Below are 21215 nucleotides of genomic sequence, written 5' to 3' on the forward strand. Positions count from 1 at the left end.
AGTTTTTTGTAGTTTGGGGGACAAAACTACAAGTTAATAGTGAATAGTGAAAAATTTTTAGCACGCATTAATTCATGATATGAAATTATTTATTGTATCTCTTTTTGCTTTCCTCCCTTCCTTAAACTTATCCTTATCTTCACTTTATATTTTATGATGTCTCACTTTATTTTGTATATTGTTTAAACCGTTATTTTTTGATTTATTGATAACTTTAATTTATACTTTATATTCCATAATATGTAAATGGTTACAACAATTCTAATTTTCTACTGTTACATGCTTGGAAATTTGGCTCTTTGGGCCTCAGTTAATCAGCCGTTCGGGCTTCAGTTGATTAATTAGAATCTCGGGCACTGTACAATTTTATCTCTTTGGGCCTCACAATTTATTTGTTGCCGTTAATAGTAATCTAAATATAATAAAGAACCCGGTTGTGGTCCCATGACTAGTGTCGCGGACCCACGGATCAGAGGTCCGAGCTTTGCATCCAGCTCTATCACAACCTGGTTCTAATTTTCAATAGTGGGTTATTAACAACTCTTTGAAAATGGTTCCCAAAATTTGAAATATTTTGGTAAATCAAAAACAAATAAAAAAAAGAATAACCTGTATTTCCGAAAAACACTACCAAAACCAAACAGTTATAATAAACGAAATATCCTGGTGGCCTCCGTGGTGTAGTAGTTAAGATGCTTGACTCACACACGGATGGTTCCGGGTTCGATTCCTGGTGAGAACACAAAAACTTAACGTGATTTCTCTCAAAAAATCATCGGTAGGGTGTCATCCCGATCCTTTGAGATGTACCGATTTTGGATGACATCTACCGATCTACCGAATTCTATCAAAATTCTACCGATTATAAAAATTTAATTTTTTTTCAAAGACTTTTATTTTACTATTTATTCGTCTCCAAAATAGGAAACCGACCAAAAAATAAAATAAACAAAATACTCACTTTTTTCTGTTCGCTCAGAAAGCTACTTTTTCTGCCTGCATGTTATTATCATTATTTTATTTTTTCAAATAACACCACAACGGTCTAGAAGGCCCAATTACTCGTACATTGATAAATTGTAACACATAGTATTTAGGTTCGAGAAAAATCACATTTTGAATTTTAGTATTCTCACTAGGAATCGAACCCGGAAACTTACGTTCGTGAGTCAAGCGTCTCAACACCTACACCACGGAGGCTGCCTATTTTGTTATACATATAACGCTTTTACATTTATTATTATGAATTTTGCTTAACCCTTGGTCGTACATAATAAATACGTTAATTTATTGGTTGATTCCCAGTTATTTTTAGGGCAGAACGGTAAATAATACACAGTGTAATGTGGCTAACTCAGCCAATGATAGGTTGTAAGCTTTGTAAATCTTAGACTTCCATATCCCTCCACAAACATGTTATCTTTCTCTGTTGCGACAAATGTAGATATAATTTGTTTAAATTTAACTACCACGCCGTTTTGCTAAATCTCACTCGCACCGTGTTTTATTTCTATAATAAATTACTATGAACTTCCATTGAGTATTTTCACTTACAAACTGAAATATTCTGATGGAAGGTGGTTAAAAAAGTTTTGTTCAAGCTTACCTGCGTCCACAAGTACTCGGATCCCCAGTTGATAGTCATCTCTATGGAGAGGTGGAGGGCAGTCATGACTATGCCACAGAAGACGGCCTCGTGTAGACGGATCGGTAACATCGCATAGGTCAAGTAGACGAACAGTACTGTTACTCCCACTCCAGCTGACGGAGACCTGTAAAACAGTAAACAAACCGTGAAATTAATATATTTTATTTATTTATTTACATACATAAGTTGCTGTCGAAATGCGATCCCTCAGGCGAATGTGTGGTAAAACGATGCATGTTAGGTCCACAAATGTCGAGATCCGTGAAGTGTGTAAGGCTGAGACATGCATAACGACAGAATCAAGAAAAGGGTGCTGCGTTGGTTTTGACATGTAGAACGAATAGACAGCGAAAGAACGGCTAAAAGGATCTACGATGCAAATGTCAATGGATGCAGAAAACGAGGAAGACCGAGAAAGAAATGGCAAGATCAAGTCCATCAAATACTTGAAGATGGACATGTCAAAAGTAGGAATAATCGGCGTGCGAGCATGAGATGTATGAATGTAGAGGAAGCGAGGTCTGTATGCAAGACAAAATTTTACGACGTTCTATCCTCTCTGCCTACCCCTACGGGGAAACGGTGTGATGGTTTGTTTGTTTGTACATAAGTTTAATGTACATTATTTAAGACATAAGTCCCTACTTCATAGGACTAAAACTCCTGTGATGATATGTAAATATTAACACTATTTTTTTTTTTAAAAACCGCCTCGTGACGTAGTGGTCAGCGCGTTTGTCTAACATGCAAAAGGTCAATATGAAATATATATTAAACAATGTGTCATACTATAAAATATCTCATAATCTTTGAACTGGCACCTGAAGCGTTAGACTGACTACCTTACCTACATGTATAAAAAAACATGCTAATAATACACTGAAATAGCTATTGGTGTATCAATAAAGTAACCAATGCACAATTGTGTGCGAAAAGGGATAAATGGTTGAAATTAAATTATTATATATACGTACAGGGACTAGCGTATATAAAATAGACCTGGGCTGTTATTCTGAACGCGGTAGCGCGTAGAGAACGCTTTGTTGGCGTGTATTTGGTACGTAAATATGTATTAAAAAAACAGTTCTCTACGCCATAGCCATAGCGTAGGCCATATCGTTCAAAATACCAACTCAGTTATTTATTTACTAGATATATTTAAGATATGGTGAATATTCCTTAGTTTGTATTTATTTCTGTGAAACTCGATACCGCAAAAACAACATCAGCTGGCAGCAAGCGAAATTTAAATATCTGTGTATATAAATATTATTACTAATTATCTACTTATTTCATAAATTGGTTTGTATTTTCGAATGAAATAATATGTAAATGTTATATTTGATGCACTCTCTTTGTGGTAATTCGTTATAATTAAATAACTAAACAACTTTGTTTTTAACCGCTGTTTTTTTTAGATTTTTTTTTCACCGACCTATTTTAAAGATAAACAAGCTTCTTTCTCAAAGTTTATTTTATTAGGGAAATCAACAGTTCTACATACATATTTTTAGTAAACAAACAGATATAGTGTATAAACTCAGAACTAATAACAGATTTCCACATAGTATACAAAGTGAGTAAAGAATATATATATTACATATCAAATAAATACATACAATTTATACATATAAAAATGTTATTTTCAAGTACTCAATAATCAAAGATTTTTTAAATATTAATTTTAAGAACATTAAGTTACTGTAAATTGGGCGGGATAAGGACAAAAATGCTTGAAGAGAGGATAAGGAGGGGGGGGGGGGGAGAACATAACTAATGAATTCTTCCCTATTTTATTTTATCTTATCAGTATGTTGCCAATCAAACAAATAAATCATATCTATTTTTCTTTAAAGGATAGTAACATTACTTGATATTTCACGTTGAAAATATAATATTAAAATAAGACAATATAAAAATGTAAAATTTTTTAAAAACGACTAATAATAAAAATAACAAAAAACAATTTTTCTTCTAGTCCACTCCTGTGTAGTTTCGAACGTATCTATATCACATAACCATTCTTTCAAGAAAAATAAACCTGATTTATTTTTTTTATTGGCAGCAAACTGATAAGAAAAAATAAAATAGGGAAGAATTCCTTAGTCAAGTAGACCTTGAAAAAAAAGCTTGTTAACCTTCGAAACCGGTCGGTGAAAAAAAAATAGTGATTAAAAACTATTTTGTTTTATTTTATGAAATAATATCTGTTAAGCTTTTGACGGTTGAAGTCAAAGCATTTGCTTATCACAAATGACAAAATATTTATGCGTTGTGTCACGTTTGATCACAATAAAGGTCAATGAGAGTAAGGAATACCACGAATCAAAATACCATATTTAACGCGCTTGTAAAGTCTCTATTTGATTGTTTATGTTAAATGCATAATCAAATAGATATTTTACATACGTTTTAAACTTTCAAATTGCTTAATCTACCCATAAATGAGCGTTATCAATATATTATTTACATTAGGCGCGTGTTTTAAACCTCTATTTTCTCTGTTACATGTTTATGTAGCATAAGTGATTTAAGCTGTTGTTGATTTTTCTGAAGGAATATAGATGTTCAAATATAGGCAGAATGGAGAATGTTACACAGTGTGTAAAGTGGCCACTTAAACAAGCCATTGACAGGTCATAAGTCCTGTAGATGCATGGACTTCTATATTACCTTATCTTAAATGTTCTTCATCTCTTTTATAATATGTTAATATAAACAGCTCCCCACGGGGGTAGAATCCAGTCCTTGTATACAAAAATTTGGACAAACTCAAAATATTGTTTATTAATTAAAGTTTTCTCTAAATTTTTCTTTTTTTGTATTTCAATATTTTCTAAATTGTTCATTATGATCCCTTTATGACCGTGTGCAAAAGTTTATTTTTTTGTGAATGAATCAAATAAATTGTATCCATAATATGGAAAAACTATTTCTTGAAAGTCCACGACGGTGTTCGTTAATTCTAATTTTTAAATTTCTCGCAGTTTGGCCGATATATTTACTGTTGCAATCTTCACACGTAATTTTTTATACTCAGAATGTTCCTATTTGTGTCATCTATTTCTTATCATAATTTATTTGTTTTTATTGGTTTTTCAGTAATCCTGAAATTACTTTTAATGCATTCTCTAAAATCTTATTCCTACATAAAGTGCACTTCAGTTGGTAAAAAAAGCAGAGATTGAAATTTGCATAAATAATTCTACATTGGAACTTTTTTTTTCGTTTACTTTTTTATCATTTTAAAGTATAGTTTTGTTAGTATCCTTAATAATGTTTAACCTTAAGAAGAAACGTGGTTTGACTTTTATTCATACGAACGTATTTCAAATAACAATATCGGTTTCGTTTTAAGGAGTGGGAAACGGGACACCAAAACGTCGATTTGGTCCATTTTAGTTTAAAGAGGAATCTCCAAAACAGTGACAGAAAAACAATGTTCAAATTCCTATTTATCGAAATCACCCTCTCACCACACTTACAATAACAACAAACCGAAAGATAAAAAAAAAGTATGTGTACATATCTTATTTTAACTAAACACAATAATTGAAATCAAACTTTCGGTTGTGTTCATTTTATTAACATACGAATTCAAATTTAAATCTAGCAATAGCAAAGCATTTTCATGTTCAGCTCGTATTACAAAAAAGTATGTTTGAAGCACTTACTTTATGGTAATTCATTACAATAAAAAAAAGAATTAACGTTGTTTTTAACCACTAAGTTAGTTAAGTATACCTTTATAAAGAAGTTTGTGTAGCTTTGAAACCAGTGAGTAGAAAAAAATGGTTTTTCTTTACAAAGTTTTATATTTGTTTCATCTATATTTTTACGTTTATATTTTTTACGTCGCTACGGCTTACCGTTTGAGATAAGTTCTCGTGACGGATAAACAAACAAACAGACATGTGAATTTAATGTTTTATTATTGAATTATTTCCTTACGGACCATTTTATAGTGTCCCTGGTGACAAATTTTCACTCGTTTAAAGTATCTATGAGAAATTTTCCGTAAATATAACATCGTTCCCTTAAGGGAAGCTGGAGTAGGATCCGTGGATTTGCATGTCTCATAAATTCAGTCTTAACCAATATTAGTTTTATATTAGGTTGCACAAAAAATATTTCTTAGAGGGATGCTTCGATGTCCCCTAACATTCGCTTCAGAGACATTGTTTCAATTTATGAAGGTTCTGGACATTAGACAGTTAAAAAAAAAGAGTCATTGAAAGATTTGTGGTAATGCTTGTGGTAATGTGGTAAGATCCCAGCAGAATGCTCGTACGAGGTTTTCCTGTAATTTGAATTATTTTATATAAAAAACACGTACGACTTTCACTCAGATATTTTTTTCCTTCTGTGGTCCCAAGAGTTGATAATAACCTCAATGAACACGTTGAGTTCTCCAAAACGAAAGCTATTTTCAGGAAAAGTATACAAGTTTGAGTTTTGTCTAAGAAAAGAGACCATTGCAAAAGACTGCTGCGAGGTATTGCATAGATTTATATACAATTAAGCGTATTATCCAGAAGTTTATGTTTATGTGATATTTTTCATTTTAAGTCATCTTTAATAATATGCATGCTTCCATTATGTTGTATTCCAACTCAACACTTAGAAGATAGGGATACGGATCCATTTTTTTGTAATATGCATCATTGCATCAGGAACGTGCAGTGAGGTTTTCGATTAGGGAACCAGTTTCTCTTTATTAGGAACAAACATACATAATATTATATTGCTACTACTAACACAGTCATTCGAGTTAAGTGCTTTGAAATAAACTAAAATGCAATTTTATACCATAATTTCATCGTAAAAGACTTAAGTTTTATAGTTTAATATTATATTATATCATCTTACTAACCAATTAAAGTGTTAAATTTGTAATAAAACCGTCACAATTTATGGCAAATAAACCTGGATTGGCATGTTAGAATTGGTAAAAAAGATACTAAAGATCTCAATTTGCGCATGCATCGACTTGCAAAATTTATTACATTAAAGAAACTCAAATACTTAGGCAGCTTGCCCACCACATACCACCCACCGCATCTGAGGACATAAGTCTCCTTGGCGGTGTCCACATACACGGAAAATTTGCTCATTCTCAAACGAGAAAAGCTGACCGAAGGAACTCTCTGAAATCTGGTAGCCTTGACATCTTTGTGCTGAAAGGAGGTAATCCAGAAGTACATAATATGTACTTCATTGGATTGAAAAAAGAGGGAAGTGAATTCTTCATTGACTGAGATTATATTGATTGGACAGTATCAATTCGCCGAAATTATTACAAAACTTTTTTAAGCCTTGAAATTCTTTTTGGAAGCCACCAGATCTGTATATCCGACAGGACCAATAACAGGGCCACGGATAGTAGCAAGAAGCTCCATTCGGTAATCATAGAGAAGGGGAAAGGGATAAGACCTCAGGATGTATTCAGAAGATTGGTTAGGATATCCGCAGCAGCACAAAGGGGAGTCAACAATATTAAAAATAAATAATTTTTGATTAAATTTACAATGACCTGATAAAAACTGCGTAGTCCAGTGATCGGAGATAACCCAAGAAGATTCTAAGCGCTGACGGATTGAAGGAAAAAAAACATATACTAAATACTTAGGCAGTTATATTTTCCAGAATTAGACTGAGCGCAATGTATTTTCACCAGTCCCAATTATTTAGAATTTGTTACTAAATGAACATCAAACCCATCTAAATAACTAAAAAATATTTGCTGTAGTTATTTTAAAGATGAGTTAATTAATTGCTGATCTTATTAAATAATAAAAACATAGATACTGATTGTTTAAAGGTAAACTTTTTAGAGACACCAATTTTATCCGATGTATGGATGCGTGCTTTGTGTCAATAAATAAATAAAATTAAACACAAAATAAAGAATGATCCGAAGATAAAACTAGGCATTAACAAGTTTGATGTCCTATCATTGGCTAGTTAAAATTATTAAATAATATCTATGATTATGAATCAGAAAGTTAGCTATAGTTTACAGCGATACTATGGGCCGTAGATATTAAGTCGAGAATTGCAAGCGCAAACCGAAACCGTCCGTTACACATTTTTTGTTAAGCTATAAACCAAACCAAAAATTTGGAACGCTATTGTTCTATGCAATAGAGCGAAATGGTATCCCTATAAGCAAGAGTGAATTTTTTCTCTCTGTGTGTGAAATAGAACCAGAATACTGTACAAGTGTTTAAAACTTAATATATACTCTCGTTTAAAAGTCCAGAAAATATCAATCATGTGGAGGAAAGTCCGCATTTTAGTGTAATGTTTGGCGCGTTTGCCTACCACGATTGAGGTCCGAGGTTCAATTCTAGGAAGGTCGACGTTACATCTTTGTTTCTAAGGAAGTTTTTTACAGCAATATTACATTTTCATTTGACTGGAAATTGAAACGAAGGACTGATGAAATTTATGTATTAAAAAAAATGTAAAGCTATTTTTGATTTGTAAATATTTGCAAAACGCGTGAAAGTGTTTCGAAATTCATAAAATAAGTATATAAAGTGCCAGAAGAGTGGAAAAATAAATCAAAGTAATAGCAAAGTCAATTAATAAATGGCTTTTAGAAATTTGGTAGGGATAATTGCGAGATTAAGTTTATTTAAAATTTAAATGATGGTGAATTCTGTAAACTGAGGTATCTAGATCGCGCAGATTTATCAATATAGGACCGCATTACGAGAAACTAATATATTTTGTAAGTTTTATTTTTAATATTTGAAAAGCTTATAATAATCATATAAATATTAAAACATTTAAATTTAATTTAAAAAACACAAGAAACCCACCATAGCCTGAACTCCATGCAGTGGAAAATTGTGTATTTTTTAGAATACAATATCTAATTTAAAGGACTTTTTTAGATAGTAACAATTACATGTAAATAAAATATAAAACATTTGTGTAGATACTACACATATATGTATAAAAATAAATGTAAAATAAACTTCGTGTCTAAAAACAAATTTTAACTCTGTTAGAGAGGTAGAAACGTTATTAATTATTATTATGCACCAACCATTTTATAATTTTATACTTATTTGGTCTAGAACCTTTTTAATGAATATTTTTTATATTTTTTAAATACTGTGTATTATGTTTCTAATATTATGTTTTCTTACTATTTTGGATCGTACTGAATATATGTTGTCACAAAACTATCCCAAATAAGTTTTTTTTTTACTCCTGGGAGTATAATATCTTTTTCATGTAATAATATATGTGTTTTTTATTAGAAGAACCAAAAAAATAACTTTGTTTTAAAACATTAAAAAACATTTATAAAATAATAAAAAATAAAGTATGTATTACCACTTACCGATTTTTCTTTCGACCGGTTTCTTACATACAAAAAATAAAGGTTTAATAGTTGATATGGAAATATTTTACTGTACGAAGTTTAAAAAAAAAAAGTCCATTTAATAAATAATCAAATAAACTTTAAATTTAGCCCATTACACGATATTTTATTTTAATTATCATTCTATACTACACCAAATGAATTCATACTTTTTCCTTTTTTTGTTTTCCCTTTTTTAAAACTGGAGCTCCCACAAGATTAAAAAAAAAAGTTATATGGTCTTCATCCTATAAACGTCAATTTCACATGATCGAGGAATATCCATCTCCTCCTCCCAAAAACTCTGCAACTTAGAGTATGCCGATGGTGCGGTTATAACCGATGATTCAGTCGGGGGTTTACAAAGCACCGTAGATTTGCTAAATTGGTAATTCGGGTGCCCTTGATCAAATATCAGTATTGCCAAAATCCCTATACTGTGTAACACTTCGTGCCCTGATGACCGAAATCCTCTAACTCTGCTGAACCAAGTAATCGAGAGGATCGAGAGTTTCAAATAAAAATAGGAAGGTATGTATGTCTATGCTAAGTATCAAAATCTGTCTCTTGATTATTTCTCTCCTCACGTTAGTATTTAAAAAGCGGGCAAGTTACAGCGTTGTATTTGAAAATGTTTATATTATGGTGAAAACTAATAATAACTTATAATTTATTTATTTATTTTGTTCATTAACGCCCATAAAGCATTAACCAAAAATAGAAATAAAATACATGCTAACATACTTAAGAATAAACACAGAATATAAAGAAGAAATATTTGAAATTAGTTAGAAAGGATATAATTAAAAGTTTTTAAAAAAAAGTGTTAAAAGGGCGTGATTCTATAAAATGCCGCGAGCGCTCAGTTACATTCCAACAGCAACACTACTGACTAGTCCAACTCGTTAGCGTTCATGTCGCAAACCTTGGGCAATGATCAACGGTGTGATCACAGCAGATAACGAGAGGATGAAAGGCGAGTTTCTGGCGCCTCAAAACCAAACCAACCAGCTAAGGGAAGGGGTACCTCCGATAGAAAAATCTACTTGAGGAGGCAACTGAGAAAAACTTATCTGGTCATCTTTTCCCAGGAATCACTTTGGCGAGTGCATCCAATAAGCAGTTGTTGCGGTTGCGGAGTATAAGAGTAGCGCAGGACCAAGATGCTTTCGCCGTGGTGATTGCTAACGTCGGGGTACCTGATAAGGCACCGATAATAATAATAATATTCTTATTTTGTCGCATAAAAAATAATATAATGTGTTGAAAAAAACCAAGAATCATAATTTTCTGTATTAAAATCATTAATTTTTAAAAATACAACTAGAAAAACCGTTTCAGCTGCTTTTACAAAATAAATATTGCTGTACATTAAGCATAATAAAAACACGAAAGCTAAACTAGCAAAAAGACTTGTGGCACCTTAGTTTAAAAGTTATTTTGCATAATGTCATTTAACCTTTAATGCGTCAAAAAGTTATAATGATGTCCGGTTGCATATATTACCAAGTATCAATACTTATTTCGTTTAAAAAAAAATCACACAATGGCTGATGACTCGATATAGAAAACAGTTAGAAGGCCTACTTTTTAACATCATAACTCTTTGTATTTAACATACATGTAGTTCATATTTTTTTTTGTTTATTTCTTTACATTAATAATCACTACTTTTGTAAACCTCAGACCCAAACAATGTGTGTGGTGGTAGACGCCAATCTGCAGAACATATCTAGTGACAGTGCGACAATTTAAAAGTATGAAAGAGACACCATGATCGTCAATCTGAGTGAAGTGATATAACCTGTGTTTAAATATATTTCCCCTATTGCCTGAAATCCATGGAATCCTGTTGTTATAAAGAATAAACATTTTCTCTTATAGAGAAAATTTCAAGGGTTTTATACAATTTGTGGGATCTTGGGTATCACTGTGAGAGGGGTTAAGGGGTGCGGAAAATTAACTCGAGCATATTGTTCCTGTGGAGGCAGGGTGCGTGCGCTGTTGGATCGTTTGACCGTGGTGGGGGCGAAATGTTGACTGTTTGTGTTCTTCACTCCCTCCGGGGGCGGGTATGTCAAAAAATATTCCTCTTGTCTCCGTGTCTCGGTAACCTTTAATTGGGTTCAGCAAGTATTTGTGTAAAAATATACGAGTATATATAAATACCATGATGTGTAATGTTTGATTACTTTGTAAATATTAATAATGTTTTTTTTCAATAATGTTATGACAAAGGCATTGAGGTACTATGGTGGAGAAATCTTGTATATTTCTTGATTGCGCGTTCTTTTCTGCCCTAGATTTTGACTAAAATAGCTTGGCAAAAAAAAATGTACGTAGAAAGTAAATTCGTTAAAATAGCATGGCTGACAGAGAGTCTCCCAGGACTCTATATCAGCTGCGAGTTGATGTGGGTTTTCTGCCACAATGTACTTTTATAAAAAATATTATCAATAAAACGCCTAAAAAATATCTGTGAAACATTTGCTATATATCTCATGAAAGGTGAAAAGGTCTTTAGGTATACCCAGTGAGATAGCCAGCAACCATGCTTACAATTTGTATTATGTATCTTTTTTACCTTTTTATTTGCTTCCCTTTTTAGAATATTAAAGTTAACTTAACGCCGATTTTGTCGGCACAATCTGAAAATCTGAGTTTTAACATTTATTAGCCTAGGCGTTAAAATAATCTGCAAGTTTTTACAAAAATTCTATAAATTGTAATGTAATTAATTATATATGGTATATATGATTTATTTACAGTCATGGTAGTGTTATATCAAACTATTTCATAATATTTCGTGCTTTCTGCAAAATTTTTACATTTTTTCATAAAATACAGTTGCAAAATGATGCTAAATGACATTGAGTTCCACTCACTGAACTAGCATTGATGGAAATCTAAAGTCACGCAATCCGTTAGCGGAGAGGGACAGCGAGAAGTAAGGGGACTGACTGTTGTTCTTTCTATTTGCACGGGAAAAAAGTTTAAAAATGTGTATTATAGTTAAAGGAATTCGATAAAAAAATATTTGGTTAATTTTGATACGTTCTTAACATTACGATGTGGAATTGTGCAAAGAATGAAATAAATATGATGATTAACAAAAGAGTTATTGAAAACAATATGCTCTTAGAGGACCCTCGATAACTGTTGAAGGCCTGGATTAGTTAAATTGTGCGGCTTATATATACTCGTATAAGATAAAAAGTGGTTACTTCTTTAAAACCATAAAAGTCTGACAAACACAAAAACATAATAAATTTCAAAGGAAAATGGTTTTAGATAACAAACTGCATACTTATATTTTACATTTATTTTTTACATCATAATTACACACAAGGTCCAATCAATGTGGTGGATTACAACGCAAAACACCCAAGCTTGAGAAAAATCACATTTGCTTCTTGTGTTCTCACCGAGAATCTAACCCGAAGCCTTCTGGACCGATGTCAAACCATCAGGGAGGCCGCCATTTCAAAAGATTTTTTTTCGCAATAAATAGTTCGATGTCTTAATATTTACCTAATCACGTTTATAATTAATTCCGTGAATAGAAATTACCCATTTGAATCACAAAAAAATGTGAGTGTTGCTGGGTAGCTAAATAATTCCAAAGATGAATATTTGAATAATTTGATAGCAAATATTATACATATTCTGAAGATAGAGACATTGAATACGTAGCATTCTAAATTAGGATACCGTAGTGTTAGCAATATTTTGATAAAAACGGTACATTAAGTATGAATATGCGGATAGTCTATACTATTTAAAACAATATTTTATAGTAAAATGTGCGAAATCATTAAGTTCCCTTCTAAGTATGAAATTAATCATTTCTCTCAAGAGTGGATATTTTCCTCTCAAATGGAAAGAGGCTCATATTCTATCAATTTATAAAAAAGGTTCTAAAATAAAAATGAATAATTATAGAGATATTTCCATTCTTAATACGTTTAGTTAGGTATTCTATATTTTTTTTTCAAAAAGTATTTATCCCATTATAGTCAAAATAATTCCTCCACATCTGCATGGTTTTCTCAAAGGCAAATAAACCGCGTCTACTCTTATTAAGTTATCGAACTTTACACTTCATTGTATGGATAAACGTGAACAGATGAATGTGGTTTACACTGATTTTGAAAAGGCATTCGATTGTGTGGACCACATTATTCTTCTGATGAAATTTTCAACCTTGGAATACGAGATGACGTACATCGATGAATGTCATCCTACGTAAGCAACAGGAGCCATGTTTTCGTGCTCGGAGGTTTTAGATATTACATCCAGAGTTCTTAAAGGGTCACACTTAGGTCCGTTACTCCATAATTCATACCTTTATGATATATATGCAGTTGTCTATAATTCAAATTTCTTAATGTTTGCTGACGATCTAAAAATATGTCAGAATATCTATGATACTGGCAATTGCCATAATTTTCCAGACGATCTTTATTGATCAACAGATTACTATGAAAAAAAAGTTCATAAATGTAGTGTATACAAATGAATTTTTTTTTTCACGTAGTTTCAAACCTATTCCGAATCAATATTTCATAAGTAAACAAGCTATACATCGAGTTGAAACTGTTCATGATTGTGATGTGATACTAGATAAAAAAACTTACGTATTACACATCAATAATATAGTGAACCGGGCATACAGAAACTTAGATTTTGTTATACGCACTTGTCAAATTTTTTATTATGTTGGTAGTATTAAATTGATTTACTCTGCTTACATTTGTAGTCTCCTTAAATATGCCCCCTTGTGTGGTCGCCTTAGTATTCCACAAACAAGGTGAGGTTTAAAAATATTCAGCAAACTTTTTTGAGACATCTGGATTGGAGCTCCAGATTTACGGACGTAAACTGTAAAACTTCTTGTCATAAACAATATATTCTTAGTCTTGAGGATAGTCGTTTAATGTTAGATATGGAGATTTTACATGACATTCTGTTCTGTTCTGGTTTCTGAGATGGCCCTTAATGTACCTGGCTACCACACTCGACACACGAATCCATCCCTTTTCCATATTTTATTTTTTTTTATTTTATTTATTTGGATAACCAACAGCTATAATTATCACATATTTATATAACAAAACAAATAACAAATAAGCCAATTACAGGTTTTCACAAGTAGCATCACAGTAAGTTAAAAAAGATTCTCGAACATAAAATGAATAGTAATTAAATGTAAATTTAAAAGAAAAGAAAAAAATACTACGAGTTATTTCGAAAGCAAACGCCGCACGTTATTAAGATTATTTTCAAATAAATCTATGTTAAATGATTTATTAATTACATTAAAATTATTAAAAGTTCGCCATAAATATGAATTTTGCCTATAATTAGATGAAACAAGAGGTATGTGAAGAAGAGGGTTATTTCTTAAAACTTTGGAAGGAACATTGATAGAAAGTTTGCAAAGTAGTTCAGGACAGTCAATTGAACCAGAGGCAATTTTAAGTAAATAAATTATGTCCGCTATTTCGCGACGTTTATGCAGAGGCAGTAGGTGATGTTTTTTACATATATGAATATACTGGTCAGATTTAAACTCAAGTTTCAACCGGAAACACATGAACTTTACGAATTTTTTTTGAATATTTTCAATGCGTGATATCTGCACATTGTACATAGGATTCCATATTTGTGATGCATATTCTAAGTTCCTTCGCACTAATGTACAGTAAAGGATTTTAAGTGTCTTTGCCATAGTGAACGACGTAGAGCTACGCATAACAAAGCCAAGCGCACGCGATGACTTTTTTATGATGCTGTCAACATGGGTGTCAAAAAGTAATTTACTATCATGGAAGACACCTAAATCCTTTACACATAATGAGCGTTGGAGGTTTTGACCCTTAAGCACATAGTTAGTACGTAAAAAATTTACTTTGCGACTAAATGTAATAACTGAACACTTAGAAGGATTAAGGTCCAAGCAGTTGGAGTTGCAGTAATCCTCTAGACGGTCGAGATCTGACTGCAGATCAAAGACGTCAGCTGGGGTCTTGATTGTTGCAAAAATTTTCATGTCGTCAGCAAAACAAAGCAAGCGCGAAGAGGTAAAGCATTTATCAATGTCGTTAACAAAAATTATGAAGAGCAAAGGTCCCAGAAGAGACCCTTGAGGCACTCCGCTGGGGACCCGTACCCAACTAGAAATAAAATTATTAACCACTACCGCTTGCGACCTGTTGTCTATATAAGATGAAAACCATCTGAAGAGGTCACCTCTAATACCGATTTTAGTTAATTTTTTTAATAGTAATTTGTGATCGATTCGGTCGAAGCATTTACTGTAATCGGTGTAAATAACGTCTACCTGATGACCACCGTCCATTGAATCAGTAAGGTAATCATTAAGTAAGATTAAATTTGACACAGTAGATCTCCCTTTTAGAAAACCATGTTGAGATGGACTCAGTGAGTTTTTAATGGCGGAATATAGTTGGTTATAGATTATTCTTTCAAATACTTTAGACACTATACACAGTTTAGAAATTGGTCTATAATTGGCAATGTCGGTTTTAGGCCCTTTCTTGTGGACTGGTGTTATAAAAGCGGATTTCCAAATATGTGGGATTGTGCATTCTTTGAGAGATCTTTTGAATAGCAAAGTGATCGGTACACATATAGTACTAGCAGAATTGAGAAAACATGCGGGAAGGTGATCAGGTCCAGCTGATTTTGAAGTATTTAGCTTTAAGAGTAGATTTTTTACATAGTCTGTGGTAATCACTATGGAATTAATATCTGAGGTATACACATGAGACCAGGTAGATGAGGGGTTAGTGGAATTTCTCGATTGGATACTAGCTGGATTTAGAAAAGTGGAGTGAAAATATTCAGAAAATGCGTTGCAAATTTCAATACCAGTGTTTACTCGCATATTACCTAATACAAGACTATTAGGAATACAGTTAGATTTGGATTTGGACTTCACATACGACCAGAAATTTTTAGGTGAGTCCTCGATGGACTTTTCCACGAAGGCAATGTAAGAATCGTGACAATCCTTTTCAAGATGTTTGATTCTATCACGTAATAATTTAAAAGTTATTAGATTGGAGTGATTGCCGTAAGTCTTATATTTTCTTAAGTATTTATCCTTTTCTTTAATTGCTTTTACTAGCGCGGGGGAGTACCATATAGGATATGAACTGTTCAAAGTCTTAACAGCGGGTACAAATTTATCTCTCAGATTTGTAAAAGTATTGTAAAAAAAGTTCACGGATTCGTCAAATGATCTAATTGAGAATTCAGTATGCCAGTCGATGTCAGAGATTGTACTATTTATTGAATCAAAGTTTGATTTATTAAACAAATATTTAGTTAGCGGTGCAGGCTTTAGGTAAGTAAGTTCAATAAATTGAGCATTAATGAAGAGAGCATTATGATGCGGGTCAATAGGTACCAATGGGTCCATACATTCACTAACATTAACAATGTCATTAGAAATTACCAAATCTAGGATCCGTCCGTGTTTATTAAAAATTCCATTAAATTGCGACAAGTTATGTGTATTCAATTCATCGATAAGTAGGTACTCATCGTGACTTTGAGCATTAGAAGGCAAGTATGAAACATTATCAGTTGAAAGCCACTTAATACCGCTCAAGTTGAAATCACCTATTATCAAATATTTGTCAAGCGGGTTATTAGAAATTGTCATATTTAACTTAGAGAAAAAATTTATCAATTGGTCGGAAAAGGAATTGCCTGATTTTTGTTTACATAGGTATAGAACACATAAGTGTAGTTTGGTGCGCGTGCGGGTACCTGCGAGATTAAGAGATAGCGTTAGCCACAGATCTTCAGCGCTGGAGTTGAATGTCGGCTGGGCAATAGCTGATATTTCTTTACGTACCGCTAGGAGAACACCGCCGCCCCGCGACTGTCCCGTTGCCGTGTAATCCCGATCGCGACGCCAAACCATATAGCGGCTGTCAAATAGTTCACTATCGGAAATGTTGTCGTTTATCCACGTTTCGGATAGAGCTATAATATCGTAACTAGATATGCTTAAATTACGTTGGAATATAGTAGTCTTAGAACGTAATCCCCTTACATTCTGGTACAGTATATTTAAGTTGGTGTTAGCCATAAGAAAGATCGTAAATATTAATTAACATAATTATGAAACAAATTAAAATAGAAACATGCGAGTATTGATTCCGAAGATTACCGGTAAGTAGTTTAAGCAGAAAAAAATAAATGTAATGTGTTAGAGCGGGCGAGCGGATATAGTTTGCAATAAATGTGCGAATAAAAGAGACATAAAGATGTAGATACTTGCGTTGTAGATAAATAAAGTTAAATTGTAAGTAAACATATGAGTATATAATAATATAATAAAGCGAGCGTTTGCTTTCGAAAACAGGGGTTACAAACACATTCAAAACAATCATTGACAATAATGCGAGTACACAAAAAATACATAAGGAAAGTGCGAGCGATATAAATAATAATAAACATATTAAACGAACTTGTTTAAATCGGTCTCAGTGTTTATAATGTGGACACTCGAAGTATCATTCAATCTTGCATGAATTTTGCCATATTTTACCCAAATATACTTATATCCCTTTTCATCCTTCAACTTGGATTTGGTCATCGTAAGGAGTTTCTTGGTCAACGGAGTAAGATGGTCGTTTATATATATTCGATTGGTCGAATGGAAGCCTAAATCGTTAGCTGATAAGTTTTTCATAGCGCGAGCGGCTGATGTGAAATCTTCCTTTAAATATCGATTAATAAAACTCACTATTATTGACTTCTCTTTAGAGTTATGAACCGGTACCCGTGATATATAATTTATTTGGGATTTAGGAAAAGTGTAGTCCACCTTTCGACTGATGCTGTCTAATATTGTGAATAGATTTTCGTCCTTTTTCTGTGGTACACCCTTTATTTCAATGTTGCTTAGTCTAGACCATTGATCTTTGACAGCCATCTCTGACTTAAGTCGATTCACGTCGTCTTGGACGCTCTTGACTGCTACCTTGATTTCATCTATCTCTAGATATTTTTTTTCGATAGCTGTGATTCTTGTTGTGCAGTCAGTTAGTTTATTGCTGTTAAATTCGCAGGATGCTCTAAGATCCGCTAACTCACTTTTAATAAATTTTACATCTTCTATCAGAGTGGAGAGACCTGCCAGTTGACTTTTAGTATCAAGGATTTCACTTAAAATCATATCAAGTGATACCAATCTGGCTGGGGATTCAGCTAACGTGGATTTTTCGTAGAGCCTCTGGCTCGCAAACTCTTGGTTTGCAATCCCTGGTTTCACCGCGTTATCAGCCGTGTCTTGAGAAATCTGAATGCATAGAGTGCATTTCAGCGCCCGGCGTCTGTCAGCAGTGAGGCGTTTCGATGGTCCCTCAGGTAAACCGCCACACTTGTAATGGAGTGACCCTTTACACTCGCAGCACGTAAATGAATTGTTCGCAGTGATTAGCTCAGGGCACACAATGCATTTATTAGACATTTTGTACTCTACCCACAATCAAATTATAATTAGTTTAATAGTTGTTTACCGATTAATTGCACTGAATAAAGATTTATATTTTATACACCGTAACAGGACACGCACTGAATTCAATTTGGTTTAAGTTATGAAGCTCAAAATAACTTATTTAATGGTTAAAATGTTTTTTTTCTAATACGGATAAAACAATGATCACTATGGTTCTATGTTGAGTTAATGTGATTGATATATACCAACAGTTCCCACCAACTATGCACACAGAACTCTCCTTTGATTAGCTTGGCGCGTAATTATTATGTATTTTAATAGGATAAACCATAGCATTAAGAATAGTCCAGAAACCACATACGCACATCAAACAGAAGGCGATTCAACTACTCATAAATGAGTAGATTTACGTTTTGACCAATTAGTTTCATTGTAGATGTCGCTCAGTACGCAACTTCTGATTTGAATTTAACTATGCCGTGTTGTGTTCTTTTAAAGTTTAGAAATACTGCTAGGATCTTAAAGAAATAGGATGCAATCACATTTCATCTGTAATTTGCAAATGAATGTGTATATAACAAATGCATTACTTAAAAATTGAATAATTTTTCCATCTGTGTTGCCAGGGTAATTTTTTTTTTACACCATGTTGCTCATCTAATAAAAGAACTAATGAAAATTAGACCTCAGATTAAACAACGCCGTGGAGGATATTTGAACGACATTATCTTTAAAACATCAAATATTATTTAACATGATATAAAAATATCCGTTTTATGTCAAATAAAATTTGTTTTATATTTTAAGTTCAAAGTTTATTGATTCAATTACTCTTTTTAAATGACCCTTTACTTATCTACCCTGTTGTGTCAATCAATGTTTCCGCGTGCACAATAAAATTTTAGAGAAATTAACAGATTTTTTTTTTAAAATTACATTTGTGTTATATTTTTTTTCCCCATCAAGCAACATTACCCGGCGACTTCACGAATACTCGCGGGGAAAGTAAGCCGGAGTGGGGAAATTATTGTACATAGTCCGATGTATTCAAATATGATTCTACGCTCCTTCTGGACCATTCTTAATTCTATGGGATAGACATATTTCATTGTTGTTAACCCACTTTTAAAATAAGAATTCAAAAACAATTAGTTTAACAAAATTTTGTTTCATTATAAAGAAATGTTTTTACATTATAAATTTAAGATGTTTCTATTCACTCGTATCAAACACACACTGTCAATAAACCCACTCTTACACCCATCATATTCACATGCCCAGAAATAACACACTTCACTTCTTTACCCACGTTACTCACACACAACTCGCATACATGCACATATATTGATATTTAACTGAACTGGATTTTTATAATTGTATTTCTGTAGAAAATTTATTTTGCTTTATTTTATGTCTTTGTAATTTTGTTCGTATATTTTTTTGTATTGCTCTTGTTTGTCTTAATAAACAAAATAAATGTACCTAGTTAATGTCATAATAAATTATATTTTTCTATAAAATACTGTAGGTAATATTAGATCAAAAAGCCTATGATTTTATTCTCCGTAATTTAAAATTTTCAGTTTCTACTTTAAGCTTAATTCTTAAAAAAAAAAATTGTGTTAATATTCATTTATACTAAGTAGTTCAAAGAAATGCTTTCAATTATAAAAATAATTTTTATTTTTACTTTTAGGAAAAGTTTTTTTATTTAAAGTGCTCTGCTGAATTAAACCTCTTTTAAAGATAATTAACTACTGTCGCCAAGTGACTTTGTGGTTTTAAATTAATAAACTGTATTTTGAGTTTGTCTAAATGTTTGTAAATAAAGATCGGATTTAACCCTCTGGGAGGTTATTGAGATTACCATATTAAGCATAGATAAATAACATTTTAAAGTAGCAGATCACTCAAACCAATCAGACCTATCGAGAAATTAATAACTTTTCATGCAACTGGCGGGAATCGAGCCCGCGACGCCAGTTTCACAGTTGATCTAACCAACTGCGCCACGGCGCCTGTCATTTATATTGAGCATTGCAAGTTATATAGAAGAACTGCATAGATGTTGTTTTATTTTATTAAATAAATTTATATAAACACGTATTAAAGGCTCTCTATAATATAAACGCTTTTTAATTTACTCATAGACGTAGATATAAAATGGATGCATAAAATACTAAAAATCAGCATGGTTTATAAATAATGTAGCTACCTTACATATGTACTGATGTTTGTAGACAACCAATGGTTCAAGAAAAAATATAAACAATTAGGAATGTTTTTAGGCGTTGCCTAGTAGGGGAAATAATCTATCCAGATAAATCTCACCCACTCAATAAAGGTTTTAGCTCTTTAACTTTACAGAAATCAACAGACAAAAGAATGAAAAAAAAATGTATGTTCTAACAAAGAAAAAAATGGTAAATGGACACAGTGTGGTAGTGGCCACGTAATCCAGTAAATGCCAGGGCACAAGCCTCGAAATGCCTAGACAAATATATTTTCTGTTTTTTATGGTCTCCATCTTTTTTGTAATATGATCATTTTAATAAATTAATGGTAAACATATTTTTTAAATACATATTTTAAAACTGCATTTATTTGTATCAAAATAGGTGTACTGTGGTTCAAACATTTAAGATACCAACTTCAAAACAAAAAATTAAATCGACGGTGAATTATAAAAG

At 32.3% G+C, this 21215-nt stretch overlaps 1 protein-coding gene across 1 annotated transcript in view; it reads right to left on the reverse strand.

Moving 5' to 3' along the window:
• The window catches only part of LOC148277354 (adenylate cyclase type 6-like), a 428970-nt gene that overhangs the window by 239132 nt on the left and 168623 nt on the right, over positions 1-21215 (reverse strand). The window contains exon 7 of the mRNA XM_088233010.1: positions 1607-1772. Within this exon, the coding sequence (XP_088089136.1) occupies positions 1607-1772 (166 nt within the window). The remainder of the gene's footprint in view (positions 1-1606; positions 1773-21215) is intronic.

The sequence above is a fragment of the Micrasema longulum genome, unplaced genomic scaffold, assembly GCF_059751315.1.
Source record: "Micrasema longulum isolate JH-2025_06_02 unplaced genomic scaffold, ASM5975131v1 h1tg001048l, whole genome shotgun sequence".
Classification (NCBI taxonomy): domain Eukaryota; kingdom Metazoa; phylum Arthropoda; class Insecta; order Trichoptera; family Brachycentridae; genus Micrasema; species Micrasema longulum.